Source organism: Artemia franciscana, chromosome 13 (genome assembly GCF_032884065.1).
Source record: "Artemia franciscana chromosome 13, ASM3288406v1, whole genome shotgun sequence".
Taxonomy (NCBI): domain Eukaryota; kingdom Metazoa; phylum Arthropoda; class Branchiopoda; order Anostraca; family Artemiidae; genus Artemia; species Artemia franciscana.
In genome coordinates this window covers 28,398,751-28,411,761 of record NC_088875.1, presented here as the reverse complement: position 1 = coordinate 28,411,761, position 13,011 = coordinate 28,398,751, and the positions used below count along the sequence as shown (strand labels likewise).

The 13,011-nt window shown below is 35.3% G+C and overlaps 2 protein-coding genes across 15 annotated transcripts in view; one reads left to right on the top strand and one right to left on the bottom strand.

Annotated features, from left to right (window-relative positions):
• The window catches only part of LOC136034761 (fibulin-1-like), a 198,962-nt gene that overhangs the window by 29,678 nt on the left and 156,273 nt on the right, over positions 1–13,011 (top strand). For 11 of the 14 annotated variants that reach the window (XM_065716158.1, XM_065716153.1, XM_065716148.1 and 8 more), the window contains exons 7-9: positions 2,836–3,099; positions 7,455–7,637; positions 10,288–10,431. In XM_065716158.1, the coding sequence (XP_065572230.1) occupies positions 2,836–3,099; positions 7,455–7,637; positions 10,288–10,431 (591 nt within the window). The remainder of the gene's footprint in view (positions 1–2,835; positions 3,100–7,454; positions 7,638–10,287; positions 10,432–13,011) is intronic. The other 3 variants (XM_065716156.1, XM_065716154.1, XM_065716149.1) reach the window with 1 other exon arrangement.
• Positions 1–13,011, bottom strand: part of LOC136034764 (uncharacterized) — a 187,837-nt gene that overhangs the window by 33,952 nt on the left and 140,874 nt on the right. The window lies entirely within an intron of this gene.

The window sequence follows — 13,011 nt, the reverse complement described above, 5'->3', positions numbered from 1 at the left end:
CATTTATGCAATTTTTTTTATTTTTAACTCCTTTCTTTACTTTCATTTGAATAAGCCCAAAAACACAAAAGTGCACTGCTTTTTCAAAATCGGCGTTTGCACCTTTCACGCATATTCTTATGCAATTAGGTCAATTGGCTGACACTCTATGCAGGTGGGCCCCCCTTTTAGGCTATAGACACTTGTTCTCTTGCAATTCCAAGTAACTTTTTGGTCAACCAATATTTAAATAAATTTTTGCTAATGTAACTGTCTGAGCTTATCAATTGTGTCACTCTCTTGACACTTCATGGGGACAGGCCCTATTCAGTTTTGGATACTTGTTTGCCTTGCAATTCCAGGTGAATTGTCGGTTGGACACTTGTTGGCCTGCTAGATCAGGCAAATAGTTTTGGTCAACCAATTATTTAATTTATTTTTTGTTAGTCCGACGGTCTGAGCTTACGAATTGGTGCTAAGCCTGGCCCGGCACTCTAGGCAAGCGGGCGAGCCCTTTTTTGGCTTTAGACTGGGCACTTGTTTGCCTGCGATTCCAGCCGACTTAACGGTCATATGAATTCTAAAGCTTGGTCAACCTGCCTGAGACTCTCTGCGGGCGTGCCTCTCCAAAAGTCAACACACAGGTATTAGTCAAATTTGAGAGTCATAGCTACTCCTGCCGTTTGTCCGTGCCGTTCATCACAACACTTTGAAAACTATAGGTCTCCCCGTTCGCCTGCGAGTTCAGGGGACTTGTCTGTCGTTTGTCAATCCTAAAACACGGTAGTCCATCTGAGACTCTAAGCAGGCAAACCTATTAGGCTTAGGTCACTTGTTCGCCTTTGAGTCAAAGGAAACTCACTCTCTCCTTTTGAATAAGAGTCAGTTGACATTGTTCGTCATGAGTCACACCAAAAATTTCAATTATACCTTAGTTCTATGCTATCTACCCTAGTTCTGCCCTAGGATGGATACATGGATGACAGACTATCTATAAAGTAGAGAAAATGACCTCATTTTTATATAATCCTAAAAAGGCTTAAACCATCTTTAGCTCTTACTCAGACTATCTGTCTTGGCTTTGTCTCTGATTGGCCAATTGTTTGATGTCAACTAGATTTAAGTCTAAAGTCAACGGAACAAAATAAAATAATTAAGTCTGTTTAGATCAGGGCATAGGTGTGTAGGATAAAATAAAATAATATTTAATTTTCACCAAGATTGCTTTCTAAGGATATAAATCGCCTTTCAACAGAAAATAGGGCTAATATTGGGATATCAAACAGTTCGAGGTAACGAAATGTAAGTAAGGAGCGACCTGGCAAAATAGTAACCAAGACTCTAAGACACTGAGTTATGATACCAGTAAATATATCAAAGAATTGGATTCTTTTTGATGATTTTATGTAAGTTTCATTAGGTTTAGTCTTACCCATCAAAGGTAACGATTCTGAGAAAATTAGCCTGATTTTCAGAAAAAGGGGGAAAATCCCCTGAAAGTTATAAAATCTTCATGAAAATTGCACCATCAGATTCAGCGTATCAGAGAACCCTACTGTAGAGGCTTCAAGCTTCTTTAAAAAAAATATGGAGTTTTGTGTTTTTTGCCAGAAGAAAGATCACGGATGCATATTTATTTGTTCGTTGTTTTTTTTCCAGAGGTGATCATGTCGACCCAGCGGTACTAGAATAACGTGAGAGGGCTCATTTCGAACGAAAATTAAACATTCTAGTGCCCTTTTTGCGACCAAAAGAATTGGAGGGCAACTAGGCCCACTCCTACGCCCCTTTTTTCTCAAAATGGTTCGATCAAAACTTTGATAAAGCCATTTTGTTCAGCATAGTTGAAAGGCCGATTAACTATACTTTTGGAGGTACGATGAACCCCCACAGCCCACGGAGAAAGGTCTTTAAGTTATGAAATTTGCCCATTGTTTACGCATAGTATTTTTTATTGGGAAGTATGCATACATTTTTTGGGGGGTTGGGGGTGTTTTCTGCTTTTGAATTTTCCGTGAGGAAAATATTCCATGGGGACGGTTGTTTCACGGAGCTATATTTTTCATGGGAAATTTTACATTAGGCGAATTTACCAGAATTCCTATACGAAATTCTTCTTATATATTGCTTTCTCATTGCTGACTCAATTTTACGCGTAGAGATATTGAGGGTAATTGTCTGGGGTAAATTTTTACCAGGATTGAATGGTCCTGAGAATAAATCCTTGGAGAGGAGGGATTTATCTGAGGAGACGTAGCCAGATTCCCTGGTATTACTTATTAAAAAGGTCAGAAATTGAAACGAGTTTTAAAAAAAACGAGTTTTCTAAACTGAAAGTAAGGAGCAATATTAAAATTTAAAATGAACAGAAATTATTACGTATATGAGGGGGGTTGCTCCTCCTCAACACCTTGCTAATCACACAAAAGTTTGAATTCCGTCCCAATTCTGTAAGAACGACTCCCGAAACACTGTTTGTTTAATTAGAGCAATAAGAAGCTTTTTTTTAAACTATTAAAAAATTTAGAGTAAAGAGCAAGGTGTTGAGGAGGAGCGACCCCCCTCACAGACGTAATAGTTTCTGCTCGTTTTAAGTTTTAATGCTGCTCCTTACTTTAAGTTGGAAAATAACTTTTTTTTTTTATCTATTTAATAGAAGCAAAAACCAGAAACAAACCAAACAAACACCTAAATCACTATATTGGGCTCGTTCTCTGGAGAGCAAAATTTCGGATTTATCAATAGATGCTTCTTCTGTTGCAATGAAGAGTATGTTATATCTTTTCCTCATTAGACGCCAACCTATCTTAATTTGATTTTTTTTTTCTTTTTTTTGATTTGACACATTGATTATAGATCCACTTGAAAATCTATGCAATATTTTTCCTGGGCAACTCTGTGCTCACATTTGTTTGCCATCCCCTGGATCATATAGTTGCTCCTGCAGAGAGGGCTTTGAATTGATGGCTGATAGGAAGTCATGCCAACTGATTGGTCAGGGCAATGATAGATGTGTGAATGACAACCCTTGTGGCCAAATATGCAAAGATACAGGGACAGGTATCATTTGCAGCTGTCGAAGTGGATATAAGCTTGGATTGGATCAAAAATCATGTATCGGTAAGCATAAAATTGTATGTGTAACTTATGAATAGAACCAACCTATCAGCTACAAGTTAAAATCAGAACCAGCTTACTAGTGTTGAGAGGGAATAGGGCCATGTGCTTTGAATATGTTTATTTCTGTTCATTTAATGATTTTTATGTTCTTCACCACTTAGTATCGATGGTAATATCGTAGAAGCTTCGAAAGGAATTCATTTGATCAGAAATATTCAAGGCCGGATTTGACTGAAGGGCAGCAAACCCCCTTCCTGTGCTTCCTCTCCCCTGAGAGCCTTCTTAACCTCAAATGGCATTGGCCAAAATTCTCAAATAGTTGTTTCGTTCGGAAATGTTGGACGGTCTAATAATTATGCCTCCAGGATCTACATGCCCCCACAACTTAAGAGGCAATGACCCTGAATTATGTGAATTATCCACTGTTCAAAAATGTATTTTTGCAAAAAGAGGGGGGGAGGGAACATATTTGACCTTGGTTTCCCAATCAGTCTGGAGCTTTTAAGGATCGTTCGGTAGGCTGAGATTTCCATGTGTATCCCAAGAGCGTACTCTGGAAACGACACATGCAACCAAGTAAATAAAGGGACGCTATGTTATGCCCTAATTTCTAAAATAAGTTATCTGATTTTCCCTGGGAATGGCTTTGTGGATTAAATTTAAACTCTCAGTTATGTTATCATGAAAGGACGAGTGAATTTATTTTTTTTTCCATGGGGGAGGGGTAGGGCTAAAGATTGCATCACACAAATGTTTGTACACTATAAGCTCCAATGGGACTTAAAATATATTCGTTGTTATGTAACAAGGTTGATCAAAGACACTTTATGGGTTCAGGTTATTGAAATGGCATATTTGCAAGAACTGGGGAATAGCTTTACGTTGCACTTAAAACTATCAGAAAGTGTTGATGGAAGAAGAGATGGTCACAGGAGAACTTTGCTTTTTTTCCTCGGGGCAATTAAGACATTTTAAGAAATAATTCTTTTTAAACGAAATTATTAAGTCTTTTTGTAGTTTCTTGTCGTTGAAGTTTGAATTATTATATGACTTCGTTTATAGTCAATTCAGTCTCATTTATTTCTGCTGTTGTAATTTCTTTAAGAAATTTTTTTGAGGGTTTCTAATGAACCAATAGGGCAATACAAAAATTTTCTTGGGCTGCACTCTGAGGACGGGTGTAACTCTTTTCTGATTCACGAGTAGAGCAGTTAATATAAAAATGCTCTTTTTTTAGTAATAGGAAAGCTTCCTCATGGAATTTTCGACTGAAAAACTTCGATTAACGCTTATTTTTGCTTGCCTAGTTAGTTGAAAATTGAAAATGACTCGAACCAAAAATAGCTCCAAAACCGAAAAATCATCAGCTAAAAATTAAAATGCATTCTCTTTAAATAGCGAGCTTCGATTCATGTGCACCATTTGCGGATATTAAGCTTGTTGTATTAATTAATAACGACTGTGAATCTGCTATATTTCCCCACTTAATTCCTTTGATTATCCTTGTTAGAAACAAGATATATGCTGTCATTTGTCTTTCAGTATTGAACTTTCAACTGCTATGGCTCAAAATTTTTTTTTATAGGAAATGAATTTGTTTTTATACGCCTGAACCCTGATTTCTCATATATGGACTTCCCGATAATTAAAAAAGACTGTTGTTGCTCTTATAAAACTTTAATTTCATTTAATAAATAATAAAATGACACTACATAACAACCTGCAATTCTACTCATTTTTCTTTCACCTAAACCCTCGAACAAAACTGTTTGAATACTTTCACTGTTATTTAAAATTAGGAATTCATGGGGATTCATAATCGATGCAAAATTTTGATTTAGCAATCTTATTACTCTTAAAATTTATTAGAAGGAAAGTTCCAAGAAAAATTTTTCAAAGGTAAGCAAAAATCGGTAGTTAAACTTGAAATGAGCAAATATAAAGTAATTAAAATTGAGAGAAGTTACTATAAAAGGGTAAATGAAAATTAAAGCAGTACGGTTCTGCATGCTTGATCTCTACAAACATTGGATCAATTCAAAGAATCAGTCAGTTTTAGAAATTAAAAAGTGCATGTTGGCGGATTCACCCATCACAAAAGCACGGGGAAATACTAATTGATCCCAAATTTACTATTTAATAAAAAACATATTGAATCTTAATTGTCTTCCAAAAATTTTGACGGTCAAGTGTTAAGTTTAAGTAAACGTCCAAAAGCAGTATATTAAAATTCAATCACTATGTTGCATCGTTTTGTACTATTTGCTGTGGCATCGATGAGTTGTTTATCAATGTTGCTACTTTTCGATGAATCTATTTTTTTTTTTCAGAATACTACTTATAATTTAATATTATGTGTCACGTAATTTGCAAAATTTTGTTCTCGTCACTTAAAATAAGTTAATTTAATAATAAAAACAATATTAATAACGTTTTTCAATATCCAGCAGGTAAACATTTTGGAATGCTAATAATTGTTATTTCCATCCTTTGATTCAAAAGTATAATCACGACTTCGCTTTCAATTTAAAACCGAAGCCATTATTAAAATCCCAGAAGGCACCATTTCTACTTCCTATTGAACTGGATAATATTTTCTGCTATCTTCATACGTTCTGTAAGAGAATTCCACACCTGTGGTCTCACAAAATACTGAAAGGAAGATGCTTGTTGAGTATTTTGAGCCTCAGACACCGCCCTCGAATAGTTCATAGTTTCATAATTATAATAAGATGAATGGTACCTAAATATCTTCCTGAAAGCAATCAAGTGAATATCCATCCAACTGTTTCTGAACAGAAATAGCAAGTTGATATTGTCGTAACTTGTAAAAAATTTAAAATGTCTAATTTGGTAAATTAACTCTTAGTACTATTTTCAAATCTCAGCAATCACCAACCGCACGAATAATTTTATTTTACAAAATCTGAGCTCTTTTGAAGTTTGCCACTAATGAACCAGACCTTGAAACAATCGCAAGACATATACGGGCCAATAGTAGCACGGTGCAAGTCCCTTAGGGTTCTCGGCGTAAGCTCATTATTTAAACTTCATGTAAAATCTAAACTGGCAACCCGTTTTGTTGGAAAAAAGTATGACAGTTCAGTTTGGAGCTCAAATTGTAATCGAGACAAAAATCTAAATAATTGACACTAAAAAGTTGACTTCAAAACATCTAATTCAGAAATTTTTTATTTCCTATAAAATGAGGAGCACCCTCCCATGCTAAAATTCAAAAAAAACTTGTCTTGTCGTTTTCTCTTCTCATTTTATTGTCTCAAACATTAACGGATAGAGAGCAGCACATGGTAGAATTTATTAGTTCATCCATGGCTTCATTATCCTTTTCAATTAGAAAACTTACACAAGGGGATATTAGTGTATGCACCATGTCATTAGCAAATGGAATAATCAGTACTCCGGGGGTATAAAACCCGCGCTATCTACATAAATCAGGTAGTATTGAGCCTTGTGTCAGAACCCGTCTGACGTTAAACGTCCTTGAAATGCAACCATCTATGTTCAGTCCGTTGTATAAAAATTTATATCTCTTTACAGTGGTTCACTTTAAGCATTGTCTCAGTAAGGTAAGAAAAATTACTAACTAAAATATTGAAGAGAATAGAACTAAGAGCTTTGCTAGAGCCTTTGAAAGTAAAAGCACTAATTTACTATGGTGAAGCATGGAACTAATAACATATGTTAAAAGACGAGCTGCATGAATTGTTCTTGAAGTTTTAAGTTAGTTTTAGGCTATTTTTTTTTAAAGGTTTTATCTATTTCGATTAGGTACTGAAGATAGACCACGAGTACTAATCCAAACAATCTGTCCCTTTTTCTGTTTTCCACCTGGCTTAATCTTGTTGATTTCTTTGTATATTTTTAAGTCTTGTTTATGTTATTTTGAACTGAAAATGGAACCTGAAAACCGTTCCGAAATATCTACTACTTTCTTTGTTCTCTATATTGACCTATCACTTTCAATTTACCATTACACTTTCACTTGTCATGTTTTGCCAATTTGGTTCAAAAATTAATTTTTTAAAGATGAGCTATGTTTGAAAAAAATATCAATGGATTAGGAGTTTATCGCTTGATCTAGTCACGGTTGAATAGAGGTTAAGGCTTTCTTTTGATGACCATCTTGGAGTATATGGGAAAATATCCTGTTTTTGGTTACTGCTTAATTTACCTGTTGTTTTGGAAACTCATGTTCTAGAAAAAATGCTCTTTATTCTCTGTAAGATTGAAGCTACTGACCAATTTAAAATTATGGCTTCTAAAAGCCAAGATATAGGACAAACTGCAATCCAAGAATGAACCAAAATAAAAATAAAAACAATTATCTTTTATAGATATTGATGAGTGTGAAGTAGGATCGCACAACTGTGACCCTGATTCTACCATATGCGTTAATGAAGAAGACGGATTTAAATGTATCCCCAATGAAGGTCCTTCCAGTCGGACAGCATTTATTCAGGAAACTGCTAAATGTCCGAGAGGCTTCACATTCAATCCCAGAAGCAGTGCCTGTGACGGTATACTTTAAGCTTATTTTTAGAAATGTCATTTTTTGTTGTGAAATTTTGCAGTTAAAATAAGTCCCCTTGAAAGGTAGTTTAGGGAAGCGGCAAATAAACCGTAACTTATGTCATACCAGAATTTGACCAAAATATACGAATTTATTTGATAGACCATACAGCTAATGCCTATCAAAAAGGCCCGGCTCAATAGTAAAGAAAGTTTAAAAAGTGGAATTTTGATACTAATACATACATCAAAAGAATCAGATTTTTATGCTGATTTTAAACATTTCATCAAGTTTAGTCTTACCCATCAAAAGAAATGAGACTGAGAACATTTGCCTTATTTTGGAAAATAGGGGGATACATCCCCTAAAAGTCACAGAATCTTAACGAAAATGACACCATCGCATTCAGTGTATCAGAGAACCCCACTGTAGAAGTTTCAAGCTCCTATCTACAAAAAGTGGAACTTCGTATTTTTTGCCAGAGGACCAATCACGGGTGCGTGTTTATTTGTTTTTTTTCTTTTCCCCAGGGGTGACCGTAACGGCCCAGTGTTCCTTAAATGTCGTGAAAGGTCTCATTCTAACAGAAATTAAAAGTTCTAGTTCCCTTTTTAACTGACCAAAAAAATTGGAGGGTACCTAGGCCCCCTCCCACACTCATTTTTTCCCAAAGTCAATGGAACAAAATTTTGTGATTGCCATTTTGTTCAGCATAGTCGAAACACATAATAGCTATGTCTTTGGCGACGACTTACTCTCCCACAGTCCCTGGGGGAGGGGCTGCAAGTTACAAACTTTGACCAGTGTTTACATGCAGTAACGGTTATTGGGAAGTGTAAAGACGTTTTCATTCGAATTCTTTTTGTTGGGGGGGGGATGAGGAGAGGGAGCTACATGGAAGGATCTTTCCTTGGAGGAATTTTTCACTGGGAAAGAGAAATTCCATGAAGTGGGCGCAGGATTTTCTAGCATTATTTAAAAAAAAACAATGAAATAATTAATGCGAAAAAGTTTTTCATCTGAAAGTAAGGAACAGCGTTAAAATTTAAAACGAACAGAAATTATTACGCTTATGAGGGGTTCATCTCCTTATGAGATGAACTTATTTACGCTAAAGTACTTTTAGTAACTTCAACTATTTATTCTAAGGCCTTTATGGTTCTGGGGTTATTCTTAAGGAATTGGGACAAAATTTAAGCTTTAGTGTAAAGAGTGAGGTATTAATAAAAAATTAATATGCAAATTAGGTTTTAGTTATTCATCTACGGTAAGCCAAAATCAAAACATGCGTTAATTAAAAAACATTCAGAAATTAAAAAAACAAGTTTTTTTAACTGCAAGTAAGGAGCGACATTAAAACTTAAAACGAACAGAAATTATTCCGTATATGGGGTATTGCCCCTCCTCAACGTCCCGCTCTTCACGCTTAAGTTTGACTCTTTGTCACAGTTATACTTCACAAAACAATAAAAAAACTTTAGCGTAAAGAGCCGGACGTTGAGGAGGGGACAACCCCTTTCATATACGGAATAGTTTCTGTTCGTTTTAAGTTTTAATGTCGCTCCTTACTTGCAGTTAAAAAAAAAAACATTTTTTTTTTTAATTTAATTTTGCTTCATTAAAGCAGCTTTTGGACATGGGTTTTACATTTCCTGACAAGAACTAGTTGACCCAAGAAAGAGATTTTCATCAGAATAGTATTGCCAGTTTGTATTAACAGTTATCACATTTGTGGAGGAGGAGTGTTTGCCTCCTAGATTTTTTGCACTCTCCCTAAATGTCCCTTGGCAAAGCGCTTGTTTATTGCAGCCGTAGACAAGTTTGAAGATTGTTGGAAACTTCTTGGAATAAATAAGATCATTCAGGCTTTCTATTATTATTCAAGCTTAGTGTATTCAGGCTTATTATTCAGCCTAATTCAGGATTTCTTATATTAAGCTAGATCAAAGTCCCCGAAATGCTAAGATAAATACAAGATCTAGGCAATCAATAGAAAATTCTTTTTATTTATAAATATAATGGAAAAATTATTCGGATATTCATTTGATTGAATTATGATGGTTTTCTTAACATTGCCATCAACCAATGAAAGGGAACTAGTGACAGCTGCAAGAATGCAAAATGTAGAATATCAAGCCGCCACCTAAATACCATGAGGATTGTATCCTTTCGGATGACGAAAAAAAGTTACGTTTAAAGGCTTAGGACTTACTAAGTTGTATTTTCTCAAAGAAAAAAAAAATATGAAAACTTAAATAATTTGGACGATATATTAATGTTTACGATAGTACACGGTTAGTTTCCATTCTGGTTGATTGTTAATGATTTGTACATAGTAGGTAAAATAGGATCACCGTTTTATTTTTTAAAAATTAATAGTAGGCCCATCTATTTTCTTTGAAGTGTTTTATACGGATTTTTTAGATGCTGGAAGGGGCATGTACAAAGGAATTTTTTTTTCTCGAGTGGAGAATGAACACTAATAAAAAAACAACTAATAACTTGAATATAAAGCTCAAGAAATCTGAAAAAATTTGAAAATCGGGGAAAGAAACAGGGCCAGAGAACTCCAACCGCTCTCTGTGTATATGCCTGTAGTGGAATAATCTTGACCGTTTTATAAGTACATTGTTAACGTTAACAGTTCAACATTTTAGATATTGACGAATGTAGTTCGCCTGTATCTTGTTCATCTCCGATGATATGCCAAAATACGATCGGGTCATATTTGTGTGTGGCAACCTCGACTAAAAATTGCCCGCCAGGATATAGCTTTGACTCTGCAATCAATTCATGCAAAGGTTTGTTTTTACTATGTATTTGATTGTCTCCAAAGGATGGTCCGTTTTTTCTGTATTGTTAAATGTATTTAGGTTTTCAAATGCTTAGCTATGTTACAAATGCTGAAATTTGACAATCACTGATCCTCAGTATCTCTGTCTTCATGTTAAAGCAGGGAAAGAAAACACAAAAAGAAGAGGCACAGGATTTGTATAATTTCGTAAGAACAGCTGAGTTTAGCAACAAGGCTTTTTGGAGATGTGATTCTCAACTTTTGAATTTACAGATTCAGCAAATCCAAACCTGCAAGCCTTTCTTGATTTTTGGAGCTATGGAGCTAGCTGAAGCAGTCAATTAGCAAATCTGTAGCAGAATGAAATAATTTTTCTTTCATCTGACCTGGTAAAAATATTCCAAAGGAGGGCAAACTACATAATGTTGGGAAGGATAGAAAAATTAAACAAAATACAAGAAGGCCGGCTGAAGTGCAATTTTGCTGTAACTATGGATTTACAGGCTACATGCAGGCTACATGCAGTAGGTCTATGAGATGCGTGGCTAATCAGGAATTAAACGTATAACTGAATCATTCAAACCAATTGAAAAGCCTAAATATATCATATTTTCTACCAACTGAAAAAGAAAAGAACCAAGAATCATAGATTGGACACCATGATACGTTTACTTTCACAACAGTTGAAAGTAAAGGCTCACAAGAACCTCCTATCAATAAATTTGAGGTAAACACCTCAGGTTTTACTTTGCAGACTTTGAAATTTCAGGAAGACGTTCAATGGTTCAGCTGAAGTAAAGAATAATTGCATTAGTCAGTATGGTGGTATATTTGACACAAAAACCGCGCAGGGCCATGGACAAAAAACTACAGAATAACATACAAATACAATTAAAGGATTCATTTTAAACTTTTGGTCAGAACGATTAAATCAAGGAAAATCATTTCATCTAATATAAACAGCGATATTCTTGGAGCTTAACAAAATTGCTGTTAAACAGAAAAGGATGAGATACTACATCTTGGTGGACTCCTTTACGGATAAAGATTCTCCTTTCTTAAGACACCGTCTCTTTCATTCCAAAGAGGTGTTTTTAGACAGATTTCAAGCCAACAGTGCGTGTCATGGAAAAACCTTAATAATGAATATGTGACTCAAATGATTCATTAACTGACTGACATCAGATCCTGACAGGAATGGTGCAAAATCAGATGTGTCGGTTTCAATGAGCAAATTGGCATCCACAAGTGCCTCAGACTAATCGAATCTGCAAAGGAAAATAAAGCGATGAGGTGTATTATAAACTTTTATACCAAAGTTATCTAAGCAAATAATTCGAATTGCTTGCATACAGTAGTTGAAGTGGTATTAGGCTGGAATGAAGTGTACTTAACAGCAGTTTTCTTCTTCTTGGGAAGTCGTGGAATATCTCGAATAAGGAGTGACAAAAGAACACTGCCCAGGGTGAGGATAACCTACTTGACCCTTTTAAATGCTGTTTAAGGTAGGACTTGCAATGTTGGTATGCAAACTGCAAAACGATGAAATACTAAAGGGAGGTTTCCTCCATGCCGTCCTATTCTTCTAAAGTAGCTTTCTCTTCATCCAATCCTTCTTCGCCCCCCTTTGGTGAAAATATTCAAATAATAAAAAAACATGCAATCAAAAAATAAAAAAGATTTTCGAAGCATACATTAAAAATGGAATATTGTTTATCAAATATGTGAACGAACAATGTCGATTTACCGATATTTAGCCAGTCTCATTGTAACCACAGTCTTGTGTCTACAATTGATACATATTCAACAATGTGTCTAAGTATCACCATTTATGGTACTAAGGCATTCCTTATATGCTTAGTTGCCCATTCTCCTGGTGTGAAACTATGTAAAAATTCCGAAAAAATCCAGTGAAGTTGGCTACCCAGTAAGGAAATTCACAACTATGTCGATGACTTGGGTGTCATGTAATGTCATGTTATTGTAAGGCATTGAAATAAATCTAAGACCTTAATCCTTTCTAGATCTGTGGTAGCAAATTATGCGAGAGTTCAGTTAGTGAAATCCCGAAATCTGATATTTGTTGTGAATTTTTCCTTTTGGTCAAATTTTATGAAAAATCTGGAAATCCTACGCACAAAATTTGTAAGCAAAAATTAAACGGAATCAATTCCAGTCTTTATATGACTCATGGATCCATGGAAGGGAGGAGGTAGTGCGATGTTTATATTTACCGCAAGGATTTGTCAGATCTCAGCCCAACTTAGTGGGAAACAAATTTAGAGTCACGGTGGTACCAATTTGGTTGAGAGAACTCTAAATATCTTATTGGGAAAGCTATAAGGGCAGCGGGTCTTAAATTCTTGTCATAGAGAACAGAGCCCAATCCAACTTCCTTGGGGAGGAGAGGAGAGACAGATCCTTAAACTATTGTCATCAAAACATTTAGCATCAGGACTTACAGAATCTCTATATAATTTGTAGGATGTATGGGAAAATATCTCAGTTGAGCCGTTAGAAGGACTGGAGACAGGCCTTTCTCTTGGAGGGAATACTTTTATCAACGTTATCAATAGATCTAACGAAA